This window comes from Protopterus annectens, chromosome 1.part0, assembly GCF_019279795.1.
Source record: "Protopterus annectens isolate FY-2018-M chromosome 1.part0, PAN1.0, whole genome shotgun sequence".
Classification (NCBI taxonomy): Eukaryota; Metazoa; Chordata; order Ceratodontiformes; family Protopteridae; genus Protopterus; species Protopterus annectens.
Window position 1 is genome coordinate 694207631 of NC_056725.1, and position 16917 is coordinate 694224547.

At 42.4% G+C, this 16917-nt stretch overlaps 1 protein-coding gene across 1 annotated transcript in view; it reads right to left on the reverse strand.

Annotated features, from left to right (window-relative positions):
* The window catches only part of LOC122794082 (testis, prostate and placenta expressed), a 694197-nt gene that overhangs the window by 268524 nt on the left and 408756 nt on the right, over positions 1-16917 (reverse strand). Inside the window, exon 6 of the mRNA XM_044062223.1 lies at positions 7801-7833. Within this exon, the coding sequence (XP_043918158.1) occupies positions 7801-7833 (33 nt within the window). The remainder of the gene's footprint in view (positions 1-7800; positions 7834-16917) is intronic.

Consider the following 16917-nt stretch of genomic DNA (forward strand, 5'->3'; position numbering starts at 1 on the left):
GAGCTGAAATGGCTAAGGCATGAATTTTTATTGAGAAAAAAGACTGGCCCTTGTTAACCATCTCAGTTAAGTCTTGTAAAATCTGAGGTAAATTGGGCACTGCTGTGCTCATCCCTTGAGATTGGTTCCAGGCACAAAATCTTTTCCATTTTTCAGCATAAGATTTTCTAGAACTAGGCCCCCTTTCGTCTAAAATGACATCCATCACTGGTTTACTGAGGGATGGTAAAGGAGAGCTTAGGTAATTAGGCAGGCTGCTAGGTTCAGTGTTAGAAGCTGAGGGTGCAGAATCTGGTTCTCCTGCGGAGACAGCAGGGTAAGAGTCTGAGGCAGGTGCCATGGGGCCAACAGTGACACACTTCACAGGAGGGGGTACCAGTGTTGGCATGGCCAGGCTGGTGCAATCAAAATCATCCTTGGTTTGTCTTGTTTGATCTTTAGTAGAACTTTGGAGAGCAGAGGGAGAGGAGGAAAGGCATAAACTGATAGGTTTTTCCAGCTGAAGGACAGAGCATCCACCTTCCAAGCTTGTCTGTAGGGAGTCCTTGCACGCAAATTATTTCCAATTGATAGTTCTGTGGGGAGGCAAACAGGTCTATATCTGGGCTTCCCCATTTGCTTGTCAACATGTTGAAAATCCTTGGTTCCAGTTTCCACTCGTGTGGGTCCATGAGGTTTCTGCTTAGTCCATCTGCCAGTGTATTTAGTTTTCCTGGCAGGAATTGAGCTTGTGGATGCACTTGGTAGCTCAAGGCTGTGTTCCACAATGCCATGGCTAGTCTGTGGAGTGGGTAAAAATGTGTACCCCCCTGCTTGTTTATGTACCACATAACAGTGGTGTTGTCCGTCTTCACCATTAATTGTCCTGGAATGTGATCCTTGAAGGCTGTCAGAGCATTCTGTACAGCTAACATTTCTCTATGATTGATGTGAAGGTGCATTTGAATTGGGTTCCATTTGCCCTGAATGCACTTTCCTGACAGGTGTGCCCCCCATTCATAGTCTGATGCATCTGTTGTTAGGGTTTGGGTGGCAGGGGTTAGTGTGAATGGTAGTCCCTTGTTTTGGTGGGAGGACTCTGCCCACCAAAGGAACTCTAGGCATAGACAAGGAATGATAGGAATCATTGCTTCTAGATCCTGAGAATGTTGACACCATAGGCTTTTTAGATACAATTGTAGTTTCCTCATATGCAGTCTTGCATATGGAATTAGAAGAATGCAGGAGGCCATGAACCACAAGGCTTGTAGTATTTGCCTTGCAGAGAGCAGGGTTTTTGTGGCCACTTGTTTGAAGTAGGTTATCAAGTGAATTTTTTCTCTGGCATGATGAAAGCCATCTGGGAAGTTGTATTCAAGCTTGCTCCCAGGAATATAATTTGTTGACAGAGTACTGGGTGTGATTTCTTTTCATTTATGGTGTATCCAATACAAGTTAGCACCCTTCATAAAAAAGCCAGATGATTCAAAAGTATGTCCTGGTTTTCTGCCTGAATTAGACAGTCGTCCAGATATTGGTATATTTGAATATTTCTTTGCCTGCAAAATGCAATGACTGGAGTTAGGCACTTTGTGAATACCCTGGGCACAGCAGATAAGCCAAAGGGCAGTGCAGAGAACTGATAGTGCATGTAGCCTGCTTCAAAGCATAGGTATCTTCTGCAAGATTCCCTGATTGGGATGTGCAGGTATGCTTCCTTTAAATTTAGTGTTGTCAACCAGGCATCTTTGCTTAGCATAGGAAGCAACTGGTGAAGAGTCAGCATCTTGAAAAGGTGTTTAGAGTAGGCAGGTCCAGGATAGGACATCATGAATTGTCTTTTCTGGGTACCGGGAAAAATCTTGAGTAGAAACCTTGTCCCTTTTCTTCTTCTGGTACCAACTGAATAGCCCCTATGCTTAAGAGAGAGAGTACTTGCTTTTGGGCCTCTGCCCATTGATTTGGAGGTAGATCCGGTCAACCGCTTGGAGTTGGTAATGTGTGGAAGTGAAATTTGTATCCTTGGGACACTATATTTAAAACCCATTTGTCCTGGGTAATGAGTCCTCAGTTATTTGCATGAAGTTCAATCTTTCCCCCCAAAGGGGTAGTCAGTTAAGAAGTGCTTGGAAGTTTTAAAAAGAAGTCATAAAGACAGTTTACCATAGGGGGGAGTTTTATTACTCCCAGATTTGGAAGTGGAGGCCCCCTACTGCTTAGTCCTGTGTGTCCCCTGGGACTGAAGCCTGAGTGCTCTGCTGGATCTGAGTTTGGACTGAGAAGGTCTGGAAGAGGCAGGAAAGGACCAATTCTTAGAAGGCCAATGCCTGCTAAATCTTGGAGGTTGTACTTGTAAAAAATCTTTAACAGTTTGCATAGATTTAGCTTTTTCTTCTATGTTTTTAAGAAGTTGTTCTGCCCTGTTGTCAAACAGGCAGTCCTGATTTAAGGGAGCATCCAGTTATTTTGCTTTAACATGATCTGGCAAGGATTGCTCCTTACGCCAAGCTTGCCTTGTAAGTACAGACCCTTTTACCGCAGCCCTGCAAGATGCCTCTAGTGAATCAAAACCACATTGCAATGTATGTTTACCAACTTGTTCAGTAGAATGCATTAAATCCTATAATTCCTTATTTTCAGCACAATCAGGAAACAACATAATTTACCGTTTAAGCAATCAAATAATATGCAGCTGATACTTTAACATATGAAACTGGCAATTCAAGGCCCTAATGGCCAAAGTTGCAGAAGTGTATACCTTCTTACCCCATCTATCCAGCACCCTGGAGTCTCTATCAGAGGGGTAGGATTTTTGGCAGTAGTAGCTTTAATGCCCTTGAGTCCCTGTGAAATAGTTTCAGGATCCACAGTAGGGTTTTTGAAAAGGAACTTGTGAGAGTCAGGAACCCTGTAATATCTATCAGGTTTTCTGGAAGCAGGAGGTAAAGAGTCAGGGGCCATGCTAGATTCCGAAAAGGCATCATCAACAATGTCCAGTACAGGAGGTATAGCTAAAGGCCTGTGCTGGGGCAGGAGTAGGAAATCCCTAAGCCTGTTTTTAGAATCAGAGAAATCCTGACTTTCTCAACAGAAATGCTCCCTGAGAGTATGCAAGGTTTCACCAAAAGAGGAATCCTCTGGTGGTGGTGGTGGTGGTGGTGGTGGGGGGGGGGGGGTAGCAGAGGGAATAGAGTCCTCAGCATCAGAATCCTCATAGGTAGATAAGGATAAATCCTGGTCATCAGAGGAAACAGAAATTTCAGAATCCTGGTCAGAAGTATCATAAGCAAACTCAGTTCTAGGTCTCTTAGAGGGGGAAGGTTGGCTTCCCCTGATTAAAGTAATAAGATCTTCAGCCATTCTTATCATTCATTTTTTAGGCATAGAGGCCTGACCATGAGGTCTGGGCGTCAGTTTTCTAGGCATGGTTCGAGTTTTAGGCTTTGAAGAAGAAGATGGCATTGGTTTAATATGAAAGTCAGTAGGCCTGAATACACCCTCAGAAGCCGGTGCCTGCACAGCGGCTCTGGACCCATCCAAGGTAGAGACATCCGCAGGTTCCACAGTTGAAGCATCTCGCAGCATACTAGACTCTGAATGGGTCTCAGTAGAGGCCTGCGAATCAGAAGTATGGGTATCAGGGGCTGCAAAATTGCCTCACTGAGTACTGGCGAACTGGGCAGCCTGTCTCTGTCTTTATCTTTGCATTTTTTTGGAATGTGAGTAGTCGAAAGGCTTACCGAAGACATATCAGGATAATTGACCCGAGCACAAAAATATTTAGAAGTGCAAATATAATGACGACGGATAGTTTGTGGTTTAAATAAGGCACAAAACCGACAGCGAGGTATGTCCTGGTCAGGGCCTGGGCAAGGAATACAGTACGAATGAAAATCTTTATGAGGTATTTCTTTTTCACAAGAAATGCAATTATTTACTTTTACTGACATCTGTTTATAGCAAGAAAAAGTTTCCCCAATGGGGTACTTAGCTTTTAGTTGAAGACTTTGGTTCTGAAACTCAAAAATGAAAATTTCAGGAGTCGGCCGACCGGCACTTGCGAACTGCTTTTGCTTTGGGCACCGCACGGCAAGAAAGACTGATGTAATGATGTTGGCTGCATGTTTTATACCCCTGACAACCTGACGTCATGGAAGAAGAGACAGCAGCCAACGTAGGACCCAAGACTTTGTTAATCAGGTCGACTGAGGGCTACTGCAAGCAGATAACCCAAATGTAATGACTGCAACAGTGAAACACGAAGAACATCCACATCTTTCTACCCCCATTCTGGTTCCATGAGAAGGGTCTCTGAGGAGTAGAAAAGTGTATCCCTATGGCAGACAGGGTTTTCCCATCCTGCTGACTCCTGGAGAGGGTCTCTTTAAACTTGGTTTCAAATAAGGTAGATCCATCAGAGTATGCATTGATGAAGGATATCTTGAAGGGCTCAACAAAGGCGAATCCAGGCATGCCTCCTAACAGTAATGTAGGAACCTGCTGGTCTCAGAACACCTTCCATAGTGTGGAAGATCAGTAGTGTGGAGGTGTTTGACAGGAACTGAAGAGTGGCCAGTTGCAAAGAGATGGCCTTTTTATCATCCAACAACATGGAACCTGAGAGGGATTTCGAAAGTTCCTTAGTCAAATCCCCCTGGCACCTTGTAAAGTGTACCAGGTAATTCAGCAGCTGCAGGCAAAGGTCTCTGAATCAAAAATTTGCTTCACAAATATGTCCAAGGCCCTAGACTCCCTTTTAGGGGGACAGACAGAAGGACTTTCCTTGGTAAGTTCCTTTTTGGTGGATGCTGCAACCATCTTGCCATCAACTGGGGGACATCTTCTCCAGTGGGCACTGTCCTTAGGTGCAACTTGGTACTCGTCTGGCTTTCTAAGACTAGATTATGTCATATTCAGATCATTCCAAGCCTGATGTGAAATGAGATCCACCATTTTGTTCACTGGGGAAACCACCCAGGACATAGCTCAGCCAGTTCTGAAAGCCTCAAGGAACACCGACTCCTCCTGGGAAGGGTCTTCAAAAGGCCACCACCTTTCTGCCTCAGAAGCTCGAGAATTTCTCTGAACAAGATGTGCTCAAGAAGTGACCTGGGCGACCCCTCCCCTTCATCAAAGTCAGTGTCTTCTGTCAAGGATTCCTGCAGGGAATCAGTGTGCTTTCTCTTGCACTTACACTTCTGGGGGGCTTCCATGTGGGAATAATCCAAGGAAGACCAGGGAGTGTTTGGGGGCCCTGCAAAAGGACTGTCTCGAGGTTTGAATGGACCAGCTGTCTCAATGGAGCAGAATGAGCAGACTCAACACCCAGGACAGACAGTTGTGAAGGGGAGCAAGGATGTCTTATCTCCAATCATGTGGAAAGCTCTCACCACTGTCTCAAATGCAGAAGCTGACTGAGAGCCCAAGACTACTTCAAAGCCACCTGACTAGAGAAGACCATGGTGTCCTCATAGCCTCACCTCAATGGAGAAGTTTGAGCCAAGCTGTCTAGTGCCAAAGTCCTGAGGGGAAATGATGGCTCTGAAACCCCTACCCATGGATCTGGCACTGAAGCTATGGGTCCGAGATCTTGCCAGCTCCAACAAGATCAATGCTGGTTGGATCAGGGAAGACAGGTTGAGGAAGGCCAAGCCTTTGGATCCAGCAGAGACAGTCTCAGGATTCTCAGATCTGGTACCTCTGAAGCCAACAGACAGATCCAAGTAGGAGTAACTAAAGGTATCTGTGATGGTCTGAAGTTCATGGGTCCAGTAGGAAATGGGAGTACTCCTAAATGAATCTGAGTCCTGAGAAATTTTCTCATCATTCTTTCTACATCTGCTTTGTTCAGGCTCCTGGCAGACATGAAGGACAAGGAGGTAGATGGGAGCTAGAAAGTCTACATTGTGTTTCTTGTAGAAATGGAGAGTCTAACCTTGATAGAATCCACTCTGGACAAAACCTAGGTTGTCTACAAGGAGCAGACTTCACAGAAGAGAGTGTTGGATTTGAAGAAGTGGACGGATCCAAGGCCTTTGGGATTTTGGCCGGTGGAGCCAAAATTGGAGCTGAGTGAGGAGAGTGGTCAGGAGAATGCTTACTTGATTCCCTGGGTTTTTCTTTGGGCTTTTTCCTTTTCTCCCCTGAAAATTTTCTGCTGGCATCTTTGCAGAGGAGGAAGCTCCAGACACAGAAGAAGACAAAGAAAGGAGTAAACTCTTGAGAACTAATTAATTCCTATGCTTAACCAAAGCACTGTGGTTGAAACCTAAACAAATTTCACATTTATCTTCAACATGTGGGGCCCGTAGACAATACACATTGAGTGGGCATTAGAGTTAGGTATCTTATGTCCAGTCCACATGAAGAGCACTTTTTAAATCCAGTGGGTTTGTCTGACATGTCAAAGCCAAACAAAAACAACTAATACATTAATGCAGAAGGTCAGGAAAGCAGAAGCCAATAACACTAGCAATGGTAATCAAAGAACTCCCAAAACTGGATATAAAGTAGATTACTATTTAAGTAGTACAGAAAGAAGGAAGCAATAACACTAATAATTAGAAAATATGTCTGTTATTTATTTAATTGTTTTTTAATCAGGGGAGGCAGGAATGAGACAAACATGAAAGACCCTAGTAAAGAGAAAGCTAATAAGCCAAAAGGAGAGTGTCACTTATCTCCTAAAGCTTGAGCCACATCAACAATGTCTGATCGCTGGAAGCAGCAAAAGAGACCTGAGGTAATGTGAGGTTTTGGAGGGGATTATGGGTAAGAGGAGGAGCTTGAGCTACAGATCCAGAATCTGAGAAGTGGCCAAAGTCAGAGGTTGGCTCCATAACCCAATGGTCGAGACAGGATGAAAAAGACAACATCATGTAATATGTAGGAAAGGATACAAGTCATCTGGCATCATTTCTGCACGAGGCCATGAAGGTAAAAGCAAAACCTCCAGGAAGGATGGCTATACATATGATTAGTATGTGATTTATGCTGTCACAGATATTACTAGACCTTCCAGTCATATTGTTGTTTCTAGCCGTGTTATCAATTTGTTTGTTACTTTTTTTAGTATACCAGTGGTATTAGTCTACAATGCAGAAATAGTTATGAATGCAGTTTTATAATAACATCAAATTATATTAACTAAAAAGGTGTAAAAGCTAGAGACTTTCATGCTGATAAACTTGGGACCATAAATGATGCAACCGTAGCTGGGGTCATGTTAAGGGTCATTAGTAGCAAGAAAGTGGCGACATGGGAAAGCATGATATGGGAGAAATGGAACTCAGTTTGATTAGTAGACTTTGAAATTAGGTAAAGTACTGAAGATCAGCAGTCATGTCAGCTGTCCTGCTTTGCTGTTATGTAAATTTGTATGCTTCTGTATCAGAGAAACACACAAATACTGCTACTGCTGTTAATATGTAGTTACCCCTGCAGTGAAAAGTCTTAAAAGTCCTGGTCATTTACTCTGACATAAAGCGGAACCAAAGCTAAAGGTAAGACAGACAGACATTCATATGTATTTACAGACACAAACTATGAAGAGTTGTACATGATCATTTTAAATATCCATTAGTCTATCGTGCAATATGCTATTAAAAAAATCTTGTTTTAATGCTACCACAGCAGAGACATGATGGTACACTTTTGCACATACAGTAATCTTTCTTCTGAAATGAATACTGTAAATACATGCACTTCACTACTTTAAACCAACATTGAAAATGGTGGAATAACAGACAGACATGTTTCAGATTTATGGAGTGAATATGCCTTGGAGAATTTATTTCTAAGTTTGTCTACTTTTTTTCATACCTGACCAGTGATTCATAAGTTCTGTATCTGTTGCTGGTAGAGAGAAAAAGAAAGAAAGAAAGGAATATGAGCTATGCTGGCAAAGCAAACCACTTTAAAACAAGATTGCTGTATTTGTGTGTTACAAAATAAAACAAAGATACTGTAATACAGTATACTATATGAGATTTTTGCTTAAGTGTTAACTAAGTCACAACTATAATTATAGTAATCCATAGACAGTGACATCCTCTAGGTACCAATAACTGCATCTTACATCTTGAAAAGGTTTCCCATATGTGCTTCATACAACTGGACATATATGACCACATAGCAGAAAATTTGCACCTGTAGTAGAGAACTTTAAGAAAATAACCATACCTCTCATATTATTATTATACTTTTAACATCAGTTCTTGTCAATGAACTCAAAAAGTAGGAATAGGCCCTTTTTTGAGCCCAGAGAAAAGCCAGATCATTTAGAAAAGGGACAACTTGGTCAACTAAGAGAAAAAAAAATAATTGTTAAAAGAAATGCAAATACTTATAAAGTAATGAGATCTTTTAAATGACACCAATATTGCAGTTAAGTAGTTTGAAGATGGTCTCTCAATAATTTAAGACAACATTTTGACAATGGACTGTTTAACATAAACTACATATTCAGATGGCTGATAAAAGTTATTAGAATATAACAGCAACGAACTACAATTTTCTGTCTTTTCTGAACATTAACATTTAGAACTGGTAGTAGAGAATAGATGCCTACATCTTTGTACATATTTTATATAGTTTTGTGGTAACCATTCTCTAACAACAAATATTTGTCTATAATCAAAACTTAGTTGATGAAACAGGCAGCAATGAATGGAATAGAAGCATCCACTGAATCAGAAGCTTGAAGTGAGATACAGTAAACTTAATATAATTGCACATATTCAAATGAGCACTGCTGCAGTAGCCTTAGATATATGGGTATACTACCATAGCTTATAATGACAGAGGAAGAAGGATGAGGGTCCAGGAACCTCTGGAGAATTGTCCTAGCAAAGTCTGTTCTAGACCTGCAAAAGGAATCAGGTTTGTAGTCTTTTGTAGAGGTATGTGCAAAGGACCAACTCTAGAATGTTTCTAGAGTCTATTCCTTTCCAATATGCCACCAAAGAGGATAAGGCTGTGGTAGAATGTGCCTTAACCTTGCTTAGAACAGATTTACCATGCCTGGAGTAACAAAAAACTGTAGTGGATTTTTTTGAGCAATCATTTGCTTAGAGACAGGTTAACCCTTCTTAGCCCCAGAATATGAAGTAAACAGCTATTCAACCTTCCTGAAGGGCTTTGTTCAGTCAAGGCAGTACCTGAGCTACCTGTGCACATCTAAAGGATGTAGACTTTTCTCTCCTTTGTTTTTAGGTTCGAGAAAGAAAACTGGGAGATTGATGGCTTGATTCAGGGTAAATTCAGAAACAACTTTTGTTATGAATGGTGGATTAGTGCATAAAACAACAATGCACTTGTGGAAAATCAGATAAGGTTAGCCCACACTGAGAGCTTGCAGTGCAAAGACTCACCTTGCAGATGTTAAAGCACTAAGAAAAACAGTTTTCCAAGTGATGAAATTTAAATCAGCCTGAAAGGCAGGTTCAGAAGGAGGTAAGGTCAATTTTCCAAGAGCAAGGTTGAGATCCCAAGGAGGAGGAGGAGGTCTCATTTGCAACATTCCTTTCATAAACTGTTTGACCACAAAGAGAGATGGAAGAGGGGGATCCATGAGAAGACAAGCTGAGATGGCTATAAGATGCATCTTGACAATTGCATAAGATAAGCCATCATTGATTATCTCACACAAATAATTCAAAACCAGTGTGGTAGACACCATACCAGGCCCTCTGTTATCAGTTAGGCACCACCTAGAAAACCTCTTCCACTTATAAATGTAAGATTTTCCAGTTGCAAGTTTTCTTGCCTTCTTCAATACCTGCTGCACATCCTCATGGAACAAGTGCCGAAAAGGTATCAAGATAAAATCATCCATGCTGTAATTTGCAATTGCTCAATATAGGAGTGCATCAGTTGCCACTGACAATGTGTGAGCAAATCCAGTGGGTGAGGTAATTGGTAACTACCATCGGCCAATTCCATTAAAAGGGAGAACCAGCTTTTCCTGGGTCAAAGAGGGGTAATCACAAGGATCTTTGGTAATTCTTTCTGAATGTTCAGAAGTACTTTGGGTATCAGTGGAAAGAGTGGGAGTGCATAAAGGAATATTCCCATCCAAGGGAACAAGAATGCATCTGTCCTCCAAGCATGGCTACAAACATGTCTCAAACAGAATTTTTTCCAATTGTCTGTTTTGAAAGGTTTCAAACAGATCCAGTCAAGGCGTTCCCCACATCTGGACCAAATGCTGGAAGACCTCTGTCCCGAGTTTCCATTCATGAAGATCCTTCTGGGATCTGCTTAGTCTGTCTGCCACTATGTTTTGATCTGATGTGATGTATGACATCTGAATCATCTGGGAATAGCCGGCCTTAGGCATAGGCCAACTAGGTGGCCACCTAGGGTGCCGCTATAGCAGAGGCACTTTTCCAGTACTTATTTGGTGTAGGTACCGGGAGATGTGCTGGGAGGCACCATGGAGCCCTTTTGCCTAGGGCACCAGTTGACCTAAGGCCACTCCTGGAATGCTGTAAGGCTAGCTCCTGGTCCATCATTGCCAACCGACAAAGAGGCTATAACCTTATATCCCCTTGTCTGTTCAGGTGCCACATGACAGTGGTGATGTCTGTCACCACTAAAAGGGGACCTAGAGGCCATAAGTGGTGAAGATCTTTTAAGACCTGAATCAGTACTAACATACCTTTTAATATTTATGTGCTTTGTAGCATCCAAAGACCATATTCACCCTGCACTCGAACTCCCCTGGATACTGCTCCCCACACAAAATCTGACGAGTATGTTTGGATAGACCAAACTGGGGTCTGAAGGGAGAAGGTTAGGCTAGGATTGAGAGACATTTGATCTCTTCAGCACTGTAACTCTCATTTCAAAAATTCCAGCACTGGTACCTGGAACTCTAAAGGATGTAGGTGCTGGGACCAGCAATTTTTAAATTATCAGTAAATCTTTCTCATATGGAGTCTTTATATTAGTTTCACAGGGATCATCAATGCCATGAGGTATAGAATTTTAAGAAACTCTCTTGTTCTTGAAGAAGGAAATCCCTGAGAATGCTCTGATAAGTCAGGACTTTGTCTTCTGGTAGAAAAGTTATTCTTTTTCTGTGTCTGTCCTACACCCCAGGAAGACAATTTTTTGAGATGGTGTGAGAAATGACTTTTATAGGTTCAAATTGAAGGCCAGGTGAGCTAAAATGGTTGACACCTTGTTTAATGATGGAAGCAGACTCTGCACAAATCAACAAGTTGCTTAAATAAGGGGAAATGTGGATGCCCTGGGTCCTGCAGTAAGCTACCACCGGAGCCAGGCACAGTATATAGTCCAAATGGTAATGCAGAAAACTGCTAATGTGAGCCAGACACAACAAATCTCAGCTATCTCCTGAAGCTGAGAGTAATTGCAATGTGGTGATAACCATATTTCATATCTAAGGGCACCATGAAACAGTTGTCCAGAAGAAGGACTAAGACCATCTGCAAGGTGAGGGTTTTGAATTTGGGTACTTTCAGAAAGGTATTTAGGTAAGATAAACCTAATGCTGGTCTCCATGATAGCTCCTTTAAGAGTACAAACAAGATTCTGGAGTAAAATTCCTTTCCTTTTTGTGGTGCAGGAACTGGTTCCATAACCCCTGCTTTTGCAATGTATGAAGGAGTACTGGAGAAAGTGGATATGTTGGGGCTGGCAGGTGCAGGGAGATTTTCCAGAAGGGAGGAGGATTTTTTTTTTGTCCACTGCCAGGAGTATCCTCTCTGAATTATTCTCAGCACCCATTTGTCTGAGACTATTTGTGGCCAGGCTGCTAGGTTGAGTGAAAGACTGGGTGAAGGGGAAAGGGGATGAGGGACAGGAGGAAAGGATGAGATGCCCAAGTCTTGGCATAGTCATCCTTTAGCAGGGGATTGATCCATTTTGAGAAGGGAATCCCTTATATTTGGTTTGGAAGCATTGTTCTCCTGCCATCTTTTCTTGGTACCCTGACTTGTTAGACTAGTAATTTTGTTTGTTCAGCCCTTTGATGTTGGATGCCTTGTTAGGGCGAACCTGGGACTATGGCATATTCTAGATAACCCATGCATCAATTTAACTTTGTCCTCCCATTGGTTATGAATTTGGGTAGCAGCATGACCAGACAACAATACACAACTCAAACAAGAATTCAGAATCTCATGTTTTTAAATCCTCAGAAAAATGTTGGTTATGTAACCATGCATACCTTTTCAACACAACAAAAGCAGCTGCATTTCTAGAAAACATCCACACCTTCCAAGACTCTTCTCTCACAGCATGTTTCAAAACCTGAGTCACACTAGAAAGCATCTCATTCATATAACATTTCTGTTCAGCAGGCAGCACGACAGCAATGCAGCAAAGTCATCTAAGCTGTAAATACATTGGAAAATAAACTTCCACATAAAGTCTAGATAATTCACAATTCGAAAGACTACATTATAAGTCTGAGATAACATTTCTCTTGAAATTCTAACCCCTTGCCAATTTTATATGGGGGTACAGAGTTAGAAGAAGCCAAGGACCTATTATTAGAGTTGGTGGCTAGAGAAACCACACCTGGATCAGCTGACAGAGGAGCAAAGAGAGATGCAAGGTCAAAGTACATCTTATATTTCCTCATAGGCTTTTTAGGAACTGGTTCTCTAGCCAAAGGGGTTTTACATGCATTTTGAGACATCTTCTATGTCTGGACACATTTGGAATCTCGTCCTCAATAAGATCAGTCAGTCCCTGGCACAGCTGAAGATTGCTTCCAGTCAGCTACATCTCTAAATCTAGCTGGCATCTGTGCAAAGGTGAACATCTGCTTGGATTTTTGAACCTGTTCACCATCTGAAGAATCAGATTGGACAGACTCAGAATGTTCACTGTTGTCTGCTATCAGACTCCCCATCAAAACCTACAGCTATAGGCTGTTCTCTAGAGAAGGTCTACCCTAGTCACTCTGTATAGGAGCATAGTTTCTGGAGATCAGATGACAGTAAAACACTCTTATCTAAGGAAACCACATCAACCCTATACATAGTAAAAACCTGATTGTCTGTAGTGTGGTGAAGTTTTTGTTTCTATTTATTGTGAACTACACTAGTGGACAAAATATCTGGGAATAGAGGATTATGTCTGGCAAGGGGTTTCTTACCCTGGACCTTTCCTGCACCTAAAGGGTTTAATTCTCCCGTAACTGAACCAGGTATTGGAACATCCTGAGAGGATGTTTCCAACCCCCATACCATACATGGGTGCACACCAGAGGTTGATGGGGAAAAAGGTAAGTGGGCTGTGGGCTGGTTTAAGGCAACAACAGATTCATAAACCTTAGGTGGAGGTATATTTTGTTGATTTTTTTTTTTTCATTTTTGGTGTAACTGAATTTGATGGGGGGTGGGCAGTCATATCGGGATCCATCAAGTCAAGGGGAAAAAACACCAGCCAGAACAATACACTGTCACTACGGAAGGGCTTACTAAGGGTAGCAATAATAGACAATATAAACTGTGTCCCCACCCAGGAAATAGAGCTAAACTGCATAAAATATAGCAAAAATAGTTTAAAATGTGAACCGGAACCTACCTGGCATAAGGGAATTGGTCAAGAGCGCAGGGAAAACTCGGATAGGTTAAATTCAGGGTTTTATGTTGTGTTTAATTTTCTATGATCTTTAAGCCATGTATGAACCTATATGTCAAGCAAAGTTCTTCATTAGCACTCTTCAAGAAAAATCTTGATGAGTGGATGGAAAATACAGCCCGGGGATCACGTCTGTGTCTCTGCTCAACAGTGGCACAGGAAAATAACTTTCTTGGGTGGCGTAAGCCAGGGGACCTTGTTGGCTAGGCTTACGTAGGCCCTTGGGCCGATAGCCTAGTACCTACCTATGAAACTATGAACCTATATATTTGCACGGGTTTGCACTTGTTTCCACTTAGCACACCACTGTGGAGTTGTGGTAACCATTGGTGGTGATATATACAGAGTCTCACTCATTAAATTTTCCCTTGGCACTTGCTTGTATGCTTCAGAAGTAGTGCAGCACTTCACTTCAATTTAAGCACTGAAGTAAGCCTAGCCTCTAGGTATACACCTAATTCGCAATTTCAAATAACACTTACCTTTGCGCTGTCTCTCTCTCTCTCTCTCTCTCTCAGACCATCTATCTCTACCCTCTCTTGGTCACTCTTGGTTCCTCTTCTAGATTCTGACAGTTATGGATGGGCAATTTCCTCCAGTTTCTCCAGCTAGCCTGGTTGACACGGGCATCATGAGGCAGTGTAACAACTGCCTCATGTACACTGACATCCCCCTGCTGTTAACCCTCAAGAACACAATATGTGAGAGATGCAACTACATTAAGAACCTCAAATCCATGTTCTGTCACACACAAGTCAGTACATCTGACATGGAGTGGGTTGTCACCATGAACACCTCACCTCCTACACCCCCCCAGAACAACACCACACATTCCTACATATGCAGAGGTCCTCACCAGGAATGTACCTATACATCAAAGACCTTCCAAGCACAAACACAAGCATGGTTTACAGACCACTGCAAAACAGAACACATAACAACATGCACACCAGTGTCTCACCAGCACAAACTCTAAGGCCAAACAGTAAACCTAACATATTAGTCATAGTTGACTGAATTGTGAGATACACAGATGTGCCCCTCACCAGGCTGGATAAGGAAAAAGTCATGGTGAATTGCCTGTCAGTTGTCAGAATCCACCATATCACACATACACTCAAGTATCTCAACAGCAGGTACTGTTATGACTCTGTCATAGTCCATGTTGGTGTGAACAACTTGAGACATACCTCCTTGGACTATATAAAGAGAGACATGAACGAATTCACTGAGTATGTGTATCAGGCAAGTATGTCCCTAGCCTTAAGCAGCACCTTAATCATCACCTAGAATGATGCCTCAGTACAAACAGAAAATGACTGACTTCAACAATTGGCTTAGTTTCTGGTGTCATTGTAAGGGAATCCAGTACCTGACAGCCTGGTATGACATGATTGATAGGCCTCGATTCTTTGCCAGAGACGGCCTTCACCTCTCCCACCTGGGTTTCTCGCAACTGACTAAGGCTCTTGCCACCCTCATAGTGCCTTTTTAGGCAATGTCATGAGGATAAAATTCCCAATGTAAAAAATTCATCAAAATACAAACTAAAGTTTGTGCTGCTAAAAGCTAGGAGTCTCAACATGAAACTGCACTCAGAAGCACTCCTAACCTTAGAAGATGCAGACATTTGTGCAGTCATGGAGACCTGGTTCAAAGCTGTGGAAAGCACCTCAGCTTTTCCAGGTTATACCTCATTCTACACGTTCAGACCTCCAGCTGAAGGTGTAAAGATGAAAAGAGGTGGTGTTTCAATTTACATTAGAGATAAGCACACCTCCAGACTGGTCAAAAAATATGATGCTCAGGAGGTACTTGAGGTACAACTAACTGTCAACAAGACACCTATTCAAGTCATAGCCAGCTATTAGTCCCCATCCATGAATCAGGAGACCCACTCTGCCTATTTGGACTTACATGAGTCTATCAAAATACAGCCACACACCCTGGTTCTGGGTGATTTTAACTACCCTATCATAGACTGGATAAGCTACTCGTCCTCTAACACACTTGCCCAAAGATTCCTTGACTTTGTCAACTCAAATGCCTTCGACCAGCTGGTTGGCAACCCGACAAGGGGTGAAAATATCCTGGATCTGGTACTGACGAACATGGGGGACTGTTGCAGCACCCCATAATGTCATCCTCCCTGGTGAGATATGACCACAGATGAGTCTCATTTGAAGTTACCATCACTCCAGACCTCCCATCAGTAACCAAACAGAGAACTTTCTCCAAAGCAGATTATAACCTCCTAAGGGCTTGTATAAATAGCTTTGTAGCACCTCCCTACTCAGATTTACCTGACAACTATGTGGAACTCTACACTAAAGCTTTATACAAGCACCTATATAGTTGCATAGATCTGGCAATACCAAGACCAAAACAAGCTCCTCTAGGAAAAACAAACCTGTCTGGTGGACCTCTGCCATTAAAAGACTTTACAATAACAGGAAGAAACTTCTGTCTAGGAGTAAGAAGGAGCAGGTTCCAAACGTGAAACAGTTTCTCCTCAGCTTAAGCAAACAAAGAAGACTCCTTGTGAAATCCTCCAAGGCAAACTATGAGTCCAAATTAGCTTCCTCAACAAAAGACAACCATAAAGGCTTCTTTAGTTACATCCGCAACCTTAAAGGAAAGGCCCAGACTTTTTGCCGAACTGGTGATTAATGGTACCGCATACACCAGTACTGTTGACATAGCAAACCCACTGGCAGATATGTTCAGTGAAATTTTCACCCCCCCCCGAGAGTTAACCAGGACATCCTAAACACCTGTCCCTCACCCTATATCTCAAAAGAGCAGGTCATAAATGCCCTCACTAAGGCCAAAAACAATGCATCTATTGGACCTGATATCCCAGGTTGCACTCTACATGGGCTCCAGCTTGAACTAGCCACACAATTGGGTACCCTATTCAATCATATTCTTAGCACAGGCTTCATCCCAGATGAATGGATGACAGCCACTGTTATCCTATTACACAAAGGTGGTGCCTCCATGGACCCCAGAAACTATAGACTCATTAGCCTGATCTGTAAGGCCTTGGAATGTATCATCATGGACCTCATAAACAAGGACATTGGCAGTCTCCAAGCACTTGACCTTAGGCAGTTTGGATTTGTCAAAGGGAGATCATGTCTGCTGAACCTGGTGGACTTCTTTGAAACAGTCACCAAGGGTCAGAATGAGAGGAAAACTGTGCATAATGCCTGCTTAGACTTAGCCAAGGCATTTGACACCATATCACCTCCACTGGGAACTGAACACAGAACCTTCTGCATATAAGACAGATGTAATAACAACTACACTACAATC